General features: G+C 39.3%; 1 protein-coding gene across 3 annotated transcripts in view; it reads left to right on the forward strand.

Moving 5' to 3' along the window:
- Window positions 1–14,227, forward strand: part of CD28 (CD28 molecule) — a 68,935-nt gene that overhangs the window by 46,172 nt on the left and 8,536 nt on the right. For all 3 annotated transcript variants that reach the window (XM_077956438.1, XM_015110721.3, NM_001042641.2), the window contains 1 exon segment: window positions 11,612–11,968. In XM_077956438.1, coding sequence (XP_077812564.1) covers window positions 11,641–11,968 — 328 coding nt within the window. In that variant the 5' untranslated portion in view covers window positions 11,612–11,640.

The raw sequence follows: 14,227 nt of genomic DNA on the forward strand, positions 1-14,227 counted from the left end.
TTTAGGATAGTAAGATTTGATTTTGGGGAGTTGTTTGGTGGCTTTTGGTACGGGTTCCACTTTCATGTAAGTTAAGGTACTCTTGCTACGTTGTCCCCTTAGATTGTCTTTCTAACATTAAGAGATCAGAGGAAAATAGCAGATTTGACCTATGAACGGTAGGGACTGGGTCACACTGCACCTGAGTTTATGTTGCTTTGGGTTTAGGAAGTTTTGGTCCCAGAGCACTCACATCCTGCATTGCTGGGTGGCATCTCTGAGTGATAGGGATGGATTACAGCACAGGTGATGGTTTTTAGCGGTTTTAATATTAACTGTCATCCTAATACATATGAACTTCCTAATGTACATTTCTGTCCTCAACTGGCTTCCTTGAACTCTAGTCCTGTGCTTCTAACAACTTCTGGATCTTTCCCCCAGGATGAACAAATTTCCTCTTAACTTACCTGATTTTGTCAATGGTACCTCCACTCACACCCTTACCGAGTGCATGAACTCTGGGTCAGTTTCCATTCCTGTTCACTATCAGTTTGTAAAACTGAGCACCAATGCCTTGTTCGACCCTTTCATACCAGCTGCCACCTCTGCAGCTCAGGCCTGATGAACTCACATCAGTGCTCTTGCATCAGCCTCCTGATTGGTCTCTGCCTCAGCTCTTCCCTTGCTCCAAGCCAAGGGCAGCCAAGATTGCTTGCTGCACTCCTCAAGGTTATGCTAACCTTCCCAAAGCAGCATGTACCACAACATTCTCAACTCAGACATCTTCAGCATCTCCCGTGGTCTTTCTGGTAAGATCCATGTGCCTTTTCTTGGCATTTAAGGCTCCCCATGACTGGTACCGGCCATCTTCATCTGTTTCCATCCTACATAAATGGAATGCTCTGCCAGTTCCCAATAAACCTTCACACTAAGGTCATTTCCATGATCTTAGCCTGTCTAAATTTGCCCCAGACCTTATGGCTCAGCTAAATGTGAAGCCTCTGCAAAAGCCTCCAGAATCATCCTGTCTGGAAACAAGGCCTCTTTCACGTGACTATCAATGACGCTTTATAGGGTCCATGTACCACAGATGGCTTCAGAGAGTAGCTGATTGTGTACTTGCCTTAGGATTTCTCCTAGGATGAAACAGCTGTGTCTTTTACATCTTTCCATCTCCTAAGAATCAAGTACATTAGGTACTTGATGAATAAATGAATGAATGACGCTGTCACAGCAGAAGTCAGAATACCAAAGGACAATTCTCTGACACATCAAAATTTCTTCTCAGAAAGTACTCATTGATTGTTTTTGATAACTTTTCCCTCTCAAAAATGAATGTCTTAGGTCTTGGTGCTCAGATGGGACTTTTTGCTACTGAACTATCTGACCTTTGAGTTACTTTCTGACAGTTATATGTAGCACAATAACTTTTTTAAGAGGACAAGAACAAGTGTCCTCTATATTATAGTGTCTGCCTGTGTAGGAACACAAATAAAGGTTAAAGGTGGGGCTTGGATTAGTGCTGACCAAAAGCAACTTCTTTAGTAAATTATTTATTTATTTGAGATGGGTCTCACTTTGTTGCTCAGGCTGGAGTGCAGTGGTGCGATCACCACTCACTGCAGCCTTGACCTCCTAGGCTCAAGTGATCCTCCCACTTCAGCCTCCCAAGGAGCTGGGACTACAGGCACATGCCACCACAGCCAGGTACCACCACACCCAGCTAATTTTTGTAATTTTTGTAGAAATGGGATCTCACCATGTTGCCTTGGCTGGTTTCCATCTCCTGGGTTCAAGTGATCCACCTGCATCAGCCTCCCAAAATGCTAGGATTACAGGTGTGATAAATTAGTAAATTTATTAATCAGGATTCTATTTCTATTTCTATTGTTACCTATAATCATTTGTCCTTGTTCGAACTAAAACCTCTTTAGATTTTGTTTTAAAACCGTACTTTCTGTCAAGAACAGTTAATGTGCTTGGTGTAACTGATAGTTGTGACATACACAATCTTGGCCAAGGCTGGTTGCTTGGTCTGCTTTTCTTGATGGAAGTCATTGCTTCTGTCATGGTGGCCTCCTCTTCACTACTCTCTTTCCTTCTGGTTCTGGTAACTTCGCTGTCCCCTGGTCTCTTTAGACCTAAGGGTGGTCATAATTCTGTTGCTGCAAGTCACAGGCTCTGGCACTACCCCTTGTGGTTCTGCTGTCGCCACACCTTTGCCAACAGTCCTTTCATAAATAATCCTTCTACTCTTGCCCACTTTTGTGTGTGCCATCTGTTTTCATTTGGGATCTGGAATGAGACAACATATAGTTGGCCCTCCATATCCATGGGTTATGCATCTGTGGATTCAATCAACCATGGATCAAAAACAGTATTTGTGGGATGCAGAAGCTATGGATACAGAAGACCAACAATTGCACAACTTGAGCTTCCATGGATTTTGGTATCTGCAGGAGTCCTGGAGCCAATCCCCCATGGATCCAGAGGACAACTATATATGCATGGTTATCAAGCTTATTCAAAGTCCCCCCCCCCACCTTTTTTTTGTGAAGAGATTTTCCTTAAACGTTCATTTCTTGTGAAAATGGGAAGAGTTCCAAGATAACAGTCAACAGAAAACTAGATGAAATGACCACAGAATTATTTTAAACCATAACCTGCATTATTATTACCATTTTTTCATTTTAACATGAATTTCTGGGAGAAAAAGTGGGTCCATTCAAAGCATGGTGGGTCATGAATAGCTTTGTTTTTATCTTAATTGAAGCTCAGAGAGGATGGGGAAAGGTGCTACAGTCTGGTGAATGTTTTGTACTTCTCTTTCTCTTATCAGAAGGAAGCCAGGCCACCAGCTAAGGTTATCAGAGCCGTAGACTGTTGAGTCCCCCTTTCTTCTCAGGGAGCACAGTTTGTCTCACAGGTTCCTGAGCAACCACCAGGTTGTCTTGTGGGGGAACCTACCCCTTACAGAGCCTGAAAAGGAGCCAGTGGACAGATGGTCACGTGTCGAAGGGCATCCTGGGCCTGAACAGGAAATGTACTCAGAGGAAAGTTACAGTAACTTAACCAGCTCTGTGGTCAGGAGGGAGGTGCTCTTCTATGCCAGGGAAATCAGCGTCACCTTCACAGTATGCTCACAAATATCACAGGGCAAGACGGCTGAAAGTAGAAGCTTTCATTGTTTTTGGTTTCTACCTAACACATGAAATTCTGTTCAGTCCGAATTTTTAAAAGGAAACCAGATAATTAGAATCTTACAACCTGATTTCTCAACTGCAAAAGAAAGTCAGACTATGATGTGTATAAATGGAACCTGATAAAGTTCTTAGATTCTGGAGGAAAATCACATTGCTAATTAATCATGTATTCCAGCTCTCTAACTGCTTCTTTAGCTTCCCAGTACATGTTCCACTCTTGAGTGCTGCTGACTTTACTGTCTGGTTCACCAGTGTCTATGTGTCATTTTATTTCTCTATGGTGCTATGAGAAAGAAAAAGAAAAAAATGACAAACAAATGTAATTCACAAAAGCCCCGAAGTTAAGGATTTTCCTAGTGAAGTTCAGACTGAAATGTGACTTTATGTGTTGACTCATGTCTATGTTCAATCCCTTTTGTACACTTGGGTAAGCTAGAATGGAAGATCTCAATGGTATAATTATTACTTGTGCATCAGAAATAATTTATGAGATCATTTGATGTGATCATACTGTCTGTAGGCCTTATTTGGGATCCATCTGTGACCTTTAGGAAGGCTTCAAAATTGTAAGCAAAATGTTTTGTATATGTGCATTAGAGGCAAAAAATATGGAAACAAATTTTTTCTAGATAGGAGCATGAAATAAATTCAGTCTTGCTGAATGAACAAAGTTGTTTTTCTGTCCATTCATGATTTAAAACATTACTTCTAGATGTCTAAATAAATAAATTATATCTTAGCTCTCCCCTTATTTGTGTGACCTTGTTTGAAAAGTCATTTACTTCTTCTTCTTTTTTTGCCCCAATGGCCTCTTTTTTAAAATAAGGGATTGACGTAGATCATCTCCAAGTTTCCTTCCAGTTGAGTGGTTTTTTTTTTTTTTGCAGGATAAGACTCTAATAAAATGATGGGGAAAATGAAATTTATTTTGTTCTGATCCTCTTCCCATTCCATTCACTTCCCTACTTAATGGTAATCTCCTCCCTAACCCTCACTCCAGACATCTAGTACCATCCTCCCTATCAAGTCCAACTTTGAGAGGATCTAGAACCAATCACTGAAATTGTGTTGAAATTGTGATGCAACATGGCAGAGGGAAATGAACAGTAGATTAGAAGTCATGAGGTATGAGCTTAAATTTCAAGGATCACTTATGTTTCCTGTAACCTTGGACAACTCATCTACCTCTTTGACCTCAGTTTCCCTGTCTGTAAGATGGGCATAAAGATGACTGTCCTGCCTATTTACTTCACAGTTCAGATATATATATCTGAGTTCAGATGAGATAATATAGAGTTCAGATGAGATAAAATAAGAAAGAGCATTTTATAGCCCTATGAATGTAAGCCATAGATACTAAATTAAGCCAATGTGTTTCCCATATTGCATTTTAGGCTTCATTTTCTTTGGAAATCTAAACATTAACTGAGCTGGTGGGAGGGTCCTTTTAAGCTCAGAGTTCTTTGATGCTGGGAGCCACACCTTAGAGGTGGTTACCACCCCACCTGTGCAAAGGGTTGACCTCGTTACTAAATATGGTAATTGACCTGTTTATAATAGGTGTAAACGGCAAGTTTTTTTTTTTTTTTTTTTTTTGTAACCAAGCTTCCCCACCACCCACTGCCATTCTCATGGAAGTTCAAGCAACTTCAATTTTCCTGAAGTCGACTATATCACAAGATTCACAGATTATCTGTGGGGAATCTTTTAGCTCTCAGTACCTTGCTCACAAGCAGCAGATAAGTACCTTCTCACCTCCAGTCTCACTCTTCATGTTGCCTGTTGTTAAGCAGGAGCTGTGAGGGAAAGAGGTTTGAGGTTAGTGCTTCCTGTCTCCACACCTTTAGCTGGTTTAGCTGCTAGGAAAGGCTTTGAAAAGCAAAGCACTAAATTCATCATCAAAACAACTTGTCAATTCAGTTAGAGAAATGTCAGTCAGGCCAATCTTTTGATAACGTAAGCAAAGAAAATGGATGGGTTGACAATGTTCCTTTTAACCTAGTAGGTTTGACCTAGGTAGACCTTACCTGAACACCCACAAGAAGGAAAATCAAATATTCATAGGGAAAGGGCTGGGTCTGCTAATACCCAAGTAGCCTAAGAAGAATGTCTTCTACTCCTAGCATGAACTGGAAAGCAAAAAGAAATCAAACAGAAGTTAGGACAAGGGAGCTAAATATTTGGGTTACTTCTGAGTCTAGATATGTCCTTACATTTGTAGTATGTTCTTACATTATTTGAAGTACTGTGGATTTTCAGAAACTCAGAGGACCAAAATACATGTCAAAGCCAAATGTCACCTGATATTCTGATTATCAGCTACTTTGATTTCTCCATGTTTTTACTTCACTGTCATAGAGCAAGGGGTGTGCATTTTTACACATGCCCCATTTTAAAAGAAAATAAGAGAAATCAGAATTACTGTGTTTACTCAAAGTCACAATGATCACACATATTCAATATCACTGAGAGTCACTGGTTATCTTTTTCTAGCACCAAAAGTAAATTTCTTTCATTTTAGTGTCTTGCAAAGCAGATAGAGATTCTGAGGTCTTATGAGATAGTTTCCCATTTAGGCTTCCCTGAATTATTGACATGAACCAAAGTGGGACCAAATGTTATGAGGATATAAATATTGAGAAACAAGAGATTTTATCAGCCAACCTTGAACTCAGCTTGAACTCTAAACTAGGAGGTTGTTCGTCACATATTAACACATAGTAAGCAAACTATTTCAAATATAGTATCTGTGCTTGAGAGCTAACTAATTTAAAAATGATCTATGTTGACAAAGAAGAGGGAGGAAAGTAAACATGAACAATAAATTGGATGGCTTTTCATCAAATGGCCTTATTCAAAACAAATAGTTTTCAAGCTCTTTTCCAGCAAAATCTTAGCACTTTTCTGCATAAAAGCCTTCAATAGATCTTCATCACCTTCAGAAGAGAGCCCAGGCTCTCTAATGGAGTGAACTATGCTCACTTTGACAATCTTCCCTTTCATAACTCATGGCCCAGCAAAAAGAAGGTAGCTGTAATTCCCCAAGTCTGCCACACTCTTTCTTACCCTCCTCATCTCCCTTGCCCAGACTGCTCTTTTTCTCTCTTTGTCTTATCCTCCCCACAGTCCCCTAACTCACCCCCAGGCCAAACACACTCTCCCACCTCACCCCAGTCCCCAACACAAAGACACATCTTAGCCAGGTTAACTTTTACTTAGTAAAAGTTGGTCAAATCCATGTATGCATAATCCTTCAGGACTCAGGTCAGCAGTCATCTCCGTAGATCCTTAGCTGGTTCCCCAGTTCCCCTCAGAAGTTTTGTGCAGATCACTGTGTCACTATGTTTAAAGTAGGGTCTATTTACATCTTTCTTCCCCATCAGATCATGGGCTGACCAAGGACAGGAATTGAAAGCCATTCATTTTTGGGAAATCAATTCTTCTCTCCCATGTGCATCTTAGGAACACGTCACACCCTGAGTTAGACAGGACATATTCAGCAAACCACTGGACTCTAGATGCCAACTCAGAAGTTTTGTGCAGATCACTGTGTCACTATGTTTAAAGTAGGGTCTATTTACATCTTTCTTCCCCATCAGATCATGAGCTGCCCAAGGACAGGAATTGAAAGCCATTCATTTTTGGGAAATCAATTCTTCTCTCCCATGTGCATCTTAGGAACACGTCACACCCTGAGTTAGACAGGACATATTCAGCAAACCACTGGACTCTAGATGCCATAGCTTTTGTTCTTTCCTCCCTCTCCCTTCCCTCTCTCCACTTCACTGTGGGTGCTGGGAGAGAGTCAAACTGGGGAGCCATCTGAGGTTTCTTTCCAGCCCACCCGCACTCCCTTTTTTATCCCCATGAAGAAGTCCTATTGTCATTCTCATCTTTTTCTTTAAATCAGCTAACAAGGCAGATCAGCAAGAATTTGAATGTGCATTAAAACAAAATCCAAATAATTAGCAATAGAAACAAAATTCCCAGGGGGGTGAGCAAGCAGAATACAAATGCCTAAGCTGCATTCTCTGAAAAGGAGGGGAGATGCAGGCATTGCTTGCTGGAGCTGGTTGCTCTTCCAATCAGAACTGACCTAATGTCTCCTTCAAAGTGAAAAAAGGAAACAAACAAAATAAATCAAAAAAAAAAAAAATTGGATGTTTGTATTAAGACAGGTTGAACCTTTTAATTCTTTGCATGTTTACTTTTCAGTGCTTTTGCAAAATATTTGTGGAACAAATAATAAGTGAAGTTAAAGTTGTTGACACAGGTTTTGAACAAGGATTTAATGAGATGGTAGTCAAACCTAGCTGCTGATAACAACAGTACAGCAGGATCACCATCTTTCACTCAACAATTATTTAATGAGAGTCTATTAGTCATACTGTGTTATGTAAAGAAGCATAATATGTGGTCCTTTCTGTCAAGAGACTTGGAAACCAGGGGCCTGGGGGAATTGTACGTGAATCCAAAGCTAAGCAAATTGAAGCATGTGAAACAAGAGTTGTTCAAAAGGTAGAACTCGACCAAATGTCAAGTGAGTGATACAGATAGTAATCATTTTGATACCTGAGAAGGGAGTGGTGCTCCGTTCCAAGGAGTTAGTAGACAAAGCACGGAGGTAGGAATGCTCACAGTGTGTTCCTGGGATGTTGGCTTAAATGGTCTGTCTAATTAGGAGGGTTTCGATTTAAGGAAATGAGGTTGGAAAAGCCTGTGGAGGCCTATCTGAGGATAAGAAATTAGGTTTCCTCTGTTAGGCCACTGGTTCTCAAACTTGACTGCCATCTAGAATTACTAGAGAAACTTAAAAAATATGAATGGATGTCTGGGTCCTATACCTAGAGATTCTGATTTAATTGGCCTTGGAAAACCAAAGGCTTTTAGATTTCTCCAGGTGATTCTAAATATGTTGTCAGGTGAATTCCACTAGGCCATAGTGGCTTTCAACCCGATTGAATATTAGAATTAGGTGGGGGAACTTTTAAGCCAATATGAAAGACAGTCCACAGAATGAGAGAAAACATTTGCAAATCACATATCTGATAGGAAACTTGTATCAAGGCTGAGGCAGGCAGATCACCTGAGGTCAGGAGTTTTAGACCAGCCTGGCCCACATGGAAAAACCCCATCTCTACTGAAAATATAAAAATTAGCTGGGAGTGGTGGTGGTCACCTCCAATGCCAGCTACTCGGGAGGCTGAGGCAGGAGAATTGCTTGATCCCAGGCGGCAGAGGTTGCAGTGAGCCAAGATTGTGCCACTGCACTCCAGCCTGGGTGACAGATTGAGACTGTCAAGAAGAAAAAAAAAAAAGTGTAAAAAATGTATAAAGAACTCTAATAATTCAATAATAAAAAGAGAAATAACCTAACCAGTTAATAAATGGGCAAATGATCTGAATAGAGAGTTCTCTAAAAAGAATAGACCAATGACTAATAAGCACATGAAAACATGCTTAACATCATTACTTATTAGAGAAATAGCAAATCAAACCATAATGAGATATCACTTCATGCTCACTAGGATGGCTACAATAGAAAAGATGGACAATACCACCTGTCAGCAAGGATGAGGATAAATTGGAGCCCTCATTCACTGCTGGTGAGAATGTACAATGGTGCAGTTGCTTTGGAAACAGTTTGACAATTCCTCAAAAAGTTAAACACAGAGTTACCATATGATTCAGCAATTTTACTGCTGGCAAATACCTAAGAGAGTTGAAAACATATGTCCACATAAAAATCTGGATGCAAATGCTCATAGCAGCATTATTCATATAACCAAAGGGTGATGAATAGAAAAAACAAAAACAAAAACAAAATAATACAATGGAATATTATTTGGTCATAAAGAGTGATGAAGTTCTGATGCACATTACAACATGGATGAACCTTGAAAACATTATGCTAAGTGAAAGAAGTCAGACACAAAAAGCCACATATTGTATGATTCTACTTATAAAAACAGTCCCGAACAGACAAATTCATAGGGCCAAAGTAGATTCATGGTTTCCAGGGATTTAAGGGAGGGAGGAAGCGGGGTGATGGTAAATGGGTATGGTCTTTCTTTATGGAGTAATGAAAATATTCTGGAGTCAGATAGTGGTGATTCATTCATAACTTTGTGAATATACTAAAAAGTCTCCGAATTTTACACTTTAAAACAGCAAATGTTATAGTACCTGAATTATATCTCAATAAAGTTATTATCTAAAATAAAGAAAAAAACTTAGTATCAATCCTTTCCCCCATCCTAGACCAATTAAATCAGAATTTCTGGAAGCGGGAGGACCTGGGCACAGATATTTTTTCATTTTAAAGTTCTTGATATAAAGCCAGCAACGATTTTTTAAAAAGAATTTTGTAGAGATGGGTTCTTTCTATGTTGCCCAGGCTAGTCTGAACTCCTGGGTTCAAGCAGTCTTCCTGCTTTGGCCTTCCAAATTGCTAGGATCACAAAAGTGAGAGCCACCATGCCTGGCCAGCATTGTTGATTATATAGGAGACAAAAAGTTACTATTAATTTAGTTCTATGCCATTCCCTTGTTACCAAAACCAAAACAAAACACCTGTGTGTATGAATTCAAATTCAGTTACATTGTAAATTTCATTTAAAAATGAATCTGATTTTGTTTGGTTTTTCAGTGTGAGTATACGGATGTTGCTTCAAATAAACCTAAAAGAAATGCAAGTAGGTAAATAATTATTAACACACCCCAAAACAAGAACAAAAAAAATGCTTTTGTTTGCATTGAAATTTGAATCAAAGACACAAAGTGGTTTGTTGTTTTAGAAAAATTCTTGAGGGCTGGGCGCAGCGGCTCACACCTGTAATCCCAGCACTTTGGGAGGCTGAGGCGGGTGGATCACCTGAGGTTGGGAGTTCGAGACCAACCTGACCAAAATGGAGAAACCCCATCTCTACTAAAAATAGAAAATTAGCTGGGCATGGTGGTGCATGACTGTAATTCCAGCTATTCGGGAGGCTGAGGCAGGAGAATCACCTGAACCCAGGAGGTGGAGGTTGCAGTCAGTTGAGATCGTGCCATTGCACTCCAGCCTGGGCAACAAGAGCAAAACTCCTTCTCCAGAAAAAAAAAAAAAGAAAAATTTTGGAAGGTCTCTTGGTTGCAAAGTTGATTCTCAGTTTCTCAGTGCTTCAGTGGTCTATTTCTCAGGTGGTTGTAGATAACTTGGGTTTTAGTTCTGGCTTTGTTTACCATTTGTTTGGTGACTTCAGACAAACCAGCTAATGTTTCTAGGCCTTATACAGTCATTAGAAAAGAAGAAAAAAGTAATATTGTCATGTGCCAACGCCGAGGATACCATGGGAAATGAGATCTATGTATTATCTTCTCTTATGGAGTTGATAACCTAATTTCAGTTTCTTTGCTTTTAAAGATTGAACTAAATGGTCTCCAGATTCTTTGATCTTTTATTGGGATAGCAGTAAAGGTAGATGACGGACCAGAGAGGTAACTCCCCTCTGGAGCCTTTCACCCTTTATGATTTAAGGGAATAAATCTATGAATTTCTTGAGGAGGCTATTCTCTGAATTTGGTGTGGAAAACAAATTAAAGCAAACTCTTGGGTATATTTTTTCTTGTTTCTTCATCCCACTCCTGGAATGGTCAATAAACAAAGTAAAAATGTTTCAAAATATTTTAATTCCTTTACAAAAGCCTGTATCACAACTTAAAAACAAATCTATTTGTAGGTTGGGCTTGGTGGCTTATGCTTGTAATCCTCGCACTTTGGGAGGCCAAGGCAGGCAGATCACTTGAGGCCAGGAGTTCGAGACCAGCCTAGCCAACATGGTGAAACCCCATCTATACTAAAAAAAAAAAAACCAAAAATTAGCTGGGCGTGGTGGTGCATGCCTGTAATCCCAGCTACTTAGGAGGCTGAGGCAGGAGAATTGTTTGAACTCAGTGGGTGAAGGTTGCAGTGAGCTGAGATTGCACCACTGCACTTCAGCCTGGGCGACAGAGCGAGCCTCTGTCTCAAAAACAAACAAACAAAGAAACAAATCTATTTGTGTGTCTGTCAGGCAGTAAAGCCACCTCCAAATATATCACTCAATCAGGAAATTGGCCCAACGTATGATTAATATTAATGTCTTAGGAATATAGATTTAAAAATTTTGAGTGTATAGCTGTGGTGCTCAATGCCAACAGAAAGCCATGTACTGCCTTCTAGGTGTAAACATGCTCCATTGCTCCATTCAAAAGAGGATGCAAATAATATCAAAATGTTAACTTTTGAACTCTCAGTATAATTATCCCTCGAAGAGGTCCTACATCTTCTGCCAAGAGAAAACCTTTGCTGGAGATATGTTCATTTAGTTAATTAATACATTTTTCTTTCAGGAAGAAAAATTATCCTTATATTCTTGTTTTAAGCAAATGATTTTTTTTCCCCCCAGGAAACAAGATTTTGGTGAAGCAGTCGCCCATGCTTGTAGCGTACGACAATGCAGTCAACCTTAGCTGCAAGTATTCCTACAATCTCTTCTCAAGGGAGTTCCGGGCATCCCTTCATAAAGGACTGGATAGTGCTGTGGAAGTCTGTGTTGTGTATGGGAATTACTCCCAGCAGCTTCAGGTTTACTCAAAGACGGGATTCAACTGTGATGGGAAATTGGGCAATGAATCAGTGACATTCTATCTCCAGAATTTGTATGTTAACCAAACAGATATTTACTTCTGCAAAATTGAAGTCATGTATCCTCCTCCTTACCTAGACAATGAGAAGAGCAATGGAACCATTATCCATGTGAAAGGTAACATACAACTTTACCAGTGTACCACCCTAAAATAATGGTTTTCAAATGCAGTCCTGAAAACTAAGTCATGGTCAGTGGTGGGGTTGAGTAAGGCCTAAGTGATTTGATACTAACAAAGACAAACAACGTTTTCAGAAAATTTTTTCCTTTTACTGTAGAGGAGATTCAAGGTTATATTTTGAATATCTTTATTTTCCTTTGCTGACATTGAGTGAGAGAGTAAGTGATGAAGTTACCGCATGTGGGAATAGATCATTTTTCTCCATTCGAGTGGATCATGACAGAAAAGAGGTTACCATTAAAATGTAAGCCCAGGTGCCCTCAAGTAACAACTGGGTCTAATGGGTTAAGACTCAGGAAGACTCAGTTCTATTTCTAATTAATTCTTTTTTTTGTGCTCCGTAATCTTCCTTTGTAAAAGTACCTTTCCATTTTCTTTTTCTTTCTTTCTTTCCTTTTTTTTTTTTTTTTTTTTTTTTTTGAGATGGACTCTCACTCTGTCACCCAGGCTGGAGTGCAGTGGCGCGATCTTGGTTCACTGTAAGCTCCGCCTCCCGGGTTTAAGCCATTCTCCTGCCTCAGCCTCCCAGGTAGCTGGGACTACGGGAGCCCGCCACCATGCCCGGCTAATTTTTTGTATTTTTGGTAGAGATGGGGTTTCACCGTGTTAGCAAGGATGGTCTCCATCTCCTGACCTCGTGAGCCGCCTGCCTCGGCCTCCCAAAGTGCTGGGATAAGAGGCGTGAGCCACCGCGCCCAGCCTGAACCTTTCCGTTTTCTAAAATATACAAAGAATGCTGAACTAGAAACTAGGGGACATAAAATTTGCTATTAATCAACTCTGCGATCTTGGATAAGTCACCTAACTTTTTCATAGTCAAAAACTCAGTACAACTATTAAGCGGTATTTGTGAATTAGTGAAAATAAGTCTGCTGAGTTTTTGTTGGTGTTATGTTCTGCCTAAATGTTAGGGGAAAAAAAATCATGATTCCTCAACTCAGAAGAATACAGTTTATTAGTAGCAACAAGTAAAATTTGATTTTTTGGTATACTTTGTGGATATATCATAGGTTTTCCTTTTTGTGGAATGATAATAAGAAATGTATATGTTCGGTTTTGTATTGAATCCTAGCATGATGCCATTAAATAGTTTTTCTTCTATGCTGGAACAGAACCATGCTGATTAAAAATAGGATACTAAATAAGGAAAGAACCGTTAACCTAATGTGGCAGGTTAGATTTTGTGTTCTGGCAAAATAGAGACAATTAATGTGTGAATATTTTGTTTGCTGAGTCCCATTTAGATTTCTAGTATCTATAATGTCCAAACAGAATATTTCACTTGTATCAAGTCAAAGGTTTAAAAATTATGCTATCTTGCTTGTAGTTAAGAGTGAAATATTTTTTCCTATATGAATGATATACTACTTTAGGATAGTATTTTATATATATGTATACACACGTATACACATATCATTTATAGTAGAACTGAGGACACCAATGCTCCTGTACTTAGTAATTTTCAGTCCTGTCTATATATTATAAATCTGAGTAGGTTTTAAAAGAAATACCAATGCCTAGTTCCAGCCCTGAGATTCTGATGTAATTGATATGGGTTGAGGAAGGGGTGTTGAACATCATTATATTTTCAAATTTCCTCAGATAATATGCAGCTAGGATTGAAAATCAATGGACTAGAGGATTTTTGGTATGCTTTCTAGTTCTAATTTTCTCTAATTTTGAATAGAATTCTATAGGTTCCTTCTCATCCCCTTTTGATTCCTAAAGATATAAAGCGACTTGTTCATCATCATATAATCGATTAGGCAGGGTTGGAGCTAGAAATTTATTCTCTGATTAGCAGTCCAGTGTTCTGACTGCCATATTAGGCTGATGATTTTCTTAAGGCTTGAAAACATGTATATTATTTAACTTATTCCAAGGATGCAGTTTAGGGTCTAGATTAACTACCTTCTGATGGGAGAGAGGGGTAAAGTAGGTTAAGGCCATTGGAAGTCACCATTTTGAATCACACAGTAGAATCCACAAAGTCAAGTGAATACAAGTCTACCAGTGTACCATCCTAACGTAATGGCTTTCAACTGTAGTCATGAAAACTGACCAGGTCATGGTCAGTGGTGGGGTTGGGTAAGTCTCAAACAGGAAATCTATTCACTCTAAGCTGGTAATATGTTTAATATTTTTATTTCTTTCACATTTTTCTCTGATGTTCACAAAGAAGGAAATGTACTCAA

The sequence above is a fragment of the Macaca mulatta genome, chromosome 12, assembly GCF_049350105.2.
Source record: "Macaca mulatta isolate MMU2019108-1 chromosome 12, T2T-MMU8v2.0, whole genome shotgun sequence".
Classification (NCBI taxonomy): domain Eukaryota; kingdom Metazoa; phylum Chordata; class Mammalia; order Primates; family Cercopithecidae; genus Macaca; species Macaca mulatta.